The 2,258-nt window shown below is 41.4% G+C and overlaps 1 protein-coding gene across 1 annotated transcript in view; it reads right to left on the reverse strand.

Moving 5' to 3' along the window:
* map7d2b (MAP7 domain containing 2b) overlaps positions 1-2,258 on the reverse strand; it is a gene marked incomplete in the record, with an annotated part of 21,203 nt that overhangs the window by 12,251 nt on the left and 6,694 nt on the right. The window contains 1 exon segment of the mRNA XM_035655874.1: positions 24-180. Within this exon segment, the coding sequence (XP_035511767.1) occupies positions 24-180 (157 nt within the window).

A 2,258-nucleotide genomic window follows, 5' to 3' on the forward strand; every position in this document is an offset into this window, starting at 1 on the left:
CCCCCACCTCTCTGCGTACTCACCCTCTACTCCATCAGGCGGTCCTCCCCATGTCCAGCGTTTAGGCCTGTTATCCAGGTGGTCCCGGGCCTCCCCCCCTCCTCCTCCACCTCCTCCTCCTCCTCCTCCTCTTCTCTCAGCTCCTCCGGCTCTCCGGCGGACCAGGGCCTCCAGCCTCTCCTGCTCGTTGCGTTCGGAAACAGGGAAGAAAAGACACTCTCTCACTGAGCCATCACTACGGCGACGGGCGCCTGGCGATGCGCTCGGAGACGGCTGCGCCATGGTTACCGCATGCAAACCGCAGCAGCCTCGCCCCTCCGTGCTCTTCACGCTCGTCTGTTCTGTGTCTGCTGGCGGTCACCAGCGCTCGATCGCTGGCTCGTCTGTCACTCAGTGATACATAATACAGCAGCTCTCTCTCTCTCTCCTCTCTCTCTGTCTGCCGCTCCCTCTAGGTAGCACTGACTCCCTCTCTCTCTCTCTCTCTCCTACCTCGCAATTGTTTACCCCACCCTCTCTCTCTCTCGTTTCTCTCTCTCTCTCTCTCTCTCTCCCTTCGTCTCTCTATTTCACAGAGCAGGTTTTGGGTCAGACGGGCAGGGACAAATGCAACCGTCCCCACCCCCATATATACACACACACACACACACACACACACACTGAGTGGGTGGATTAGATGTTGATACTGGTTGCATTTGTTTCAGCTCCAGGTCTCTTTTTTCTTTCCTTGTCTCCTTCACTCTTCCTGATTCTACCTTCTTGTTTCCACACACAGTTTAATATCATTTAAAATATACAGTAGTTTCATAAAAATACATTCATAAACAACAATACAAAATAATAATCAATAATAATTTCCATCTTGGTGAGAAATGTCTTCATTTTGTGTATTTCCTTCATTTATTCATTGGATCTGTAATTTCTGCATATTTTTGGGGGATTTATATTTCTTATTTGTTTATTTATTGATTATTTATTTGTTTCTTTATTTGTACTAATTGGTATCTATGATCACATGCAAATATCATTCTGTAAAAGACCCAAAAAAGAGGAAGCGGATGCATTTTTCCTGCTCGTTCAATGACAATTTAAGATCAGATCTATTATTCATAAATATATATTAATATCAGATATTCAAAGAGATTTCATGGGTTATAAAAAGGTTTCTGCAGGCCCGTAGCATGAAATTAATACCTGTTTCATGATAAGTATAAAGCATGATGGAAAACCAGCCGATAGGATACGGTCTACAATTATTTACCATAGTTTTCTGTACTTCGTAGCAACAACAACAGCACAATCCCACCTTTTACTTTATAAATGTGTCTCCTGACAGCCTGCAACCACTAATAAAAACATTTTATATAATAAAATTACTGCCAGCGACAGGCAGGAGAAAGTATTCAAGAATTTATCAAATGTAATATTTTAATATCTTCTAAGAATAAAAAGCAATTTGCATATTGTTCTATTTTAGGTCCTTAAGTGCTTTTTCGAATATATTTACCCATTATAATCAGTGATGTGTTCCCTATATTACATAGAGTGAATGTTATTATTATATTACACTTATATTTGTTTGGCTTTATATTTCTTATTTCTTGATTTCTTGATTATTTATTTGTTTCCTTATTTGTACTGATTGGTCTCTATGATCAAAGGCCAACAAAGAGGAATTACGATGCTTTTTTCCTGCTTGAAATGCTGATCAGCTGTTTATTTACAACCACATCTCATTCTGGTTTGTCAGTTAATGACCATTAATGGTGGCGGTGTTGGTAAGCAGACAGCAGTTGTACTGTATATAGAGTAATTGCACAATTTAAAGCTGATACACTGCTCCAGGACACCGTCTATATATTTATATATATATATATTTATATATAAAGGATGGAAATGCCCCACCTCAGCATTGTGGGTGGTGTTTGCTGAAGGTGCATGCAGAGTCACGCACAGACTGCAGGAGGGAGGAGAGACGACGGGGGAGGGAGGTGGGGATTTAAAAAGAGAGAACAGGAATGTAAGATGAGTGGGGGGGTAGTAGAAGTGAAGAGACAGAGAGATATTTGTAGATACAGATCAAAGACAGAGAGGAAAGCAGAGTCATTTGCTGTGACTCAGGTCGGTAGGAGAGGCTGTCCACCACTAACACAACTAATAAATCACATAAATCAACCTTTTTCTGTAAGGGAGCCCTTTTCTATCATTGCAATGCAAAACAACAACAGTATAGAACAGCTGATAAACTGTACAATTAA

Source organism: Morone saxatilis, unplaced genomic scaffold (genome assembly GCF_004916995.1).
Source record: "Morone saxatilis isolate NCDOM2014 unplaced genomic scaffold, NCSU_SB_2.0 Contig0, whole genome shotgun sequence".
NCBI lineage: Eukaryota > Metazoa > Chordata > Actinopteri > Moronidae > Morone > Morone saxatilis.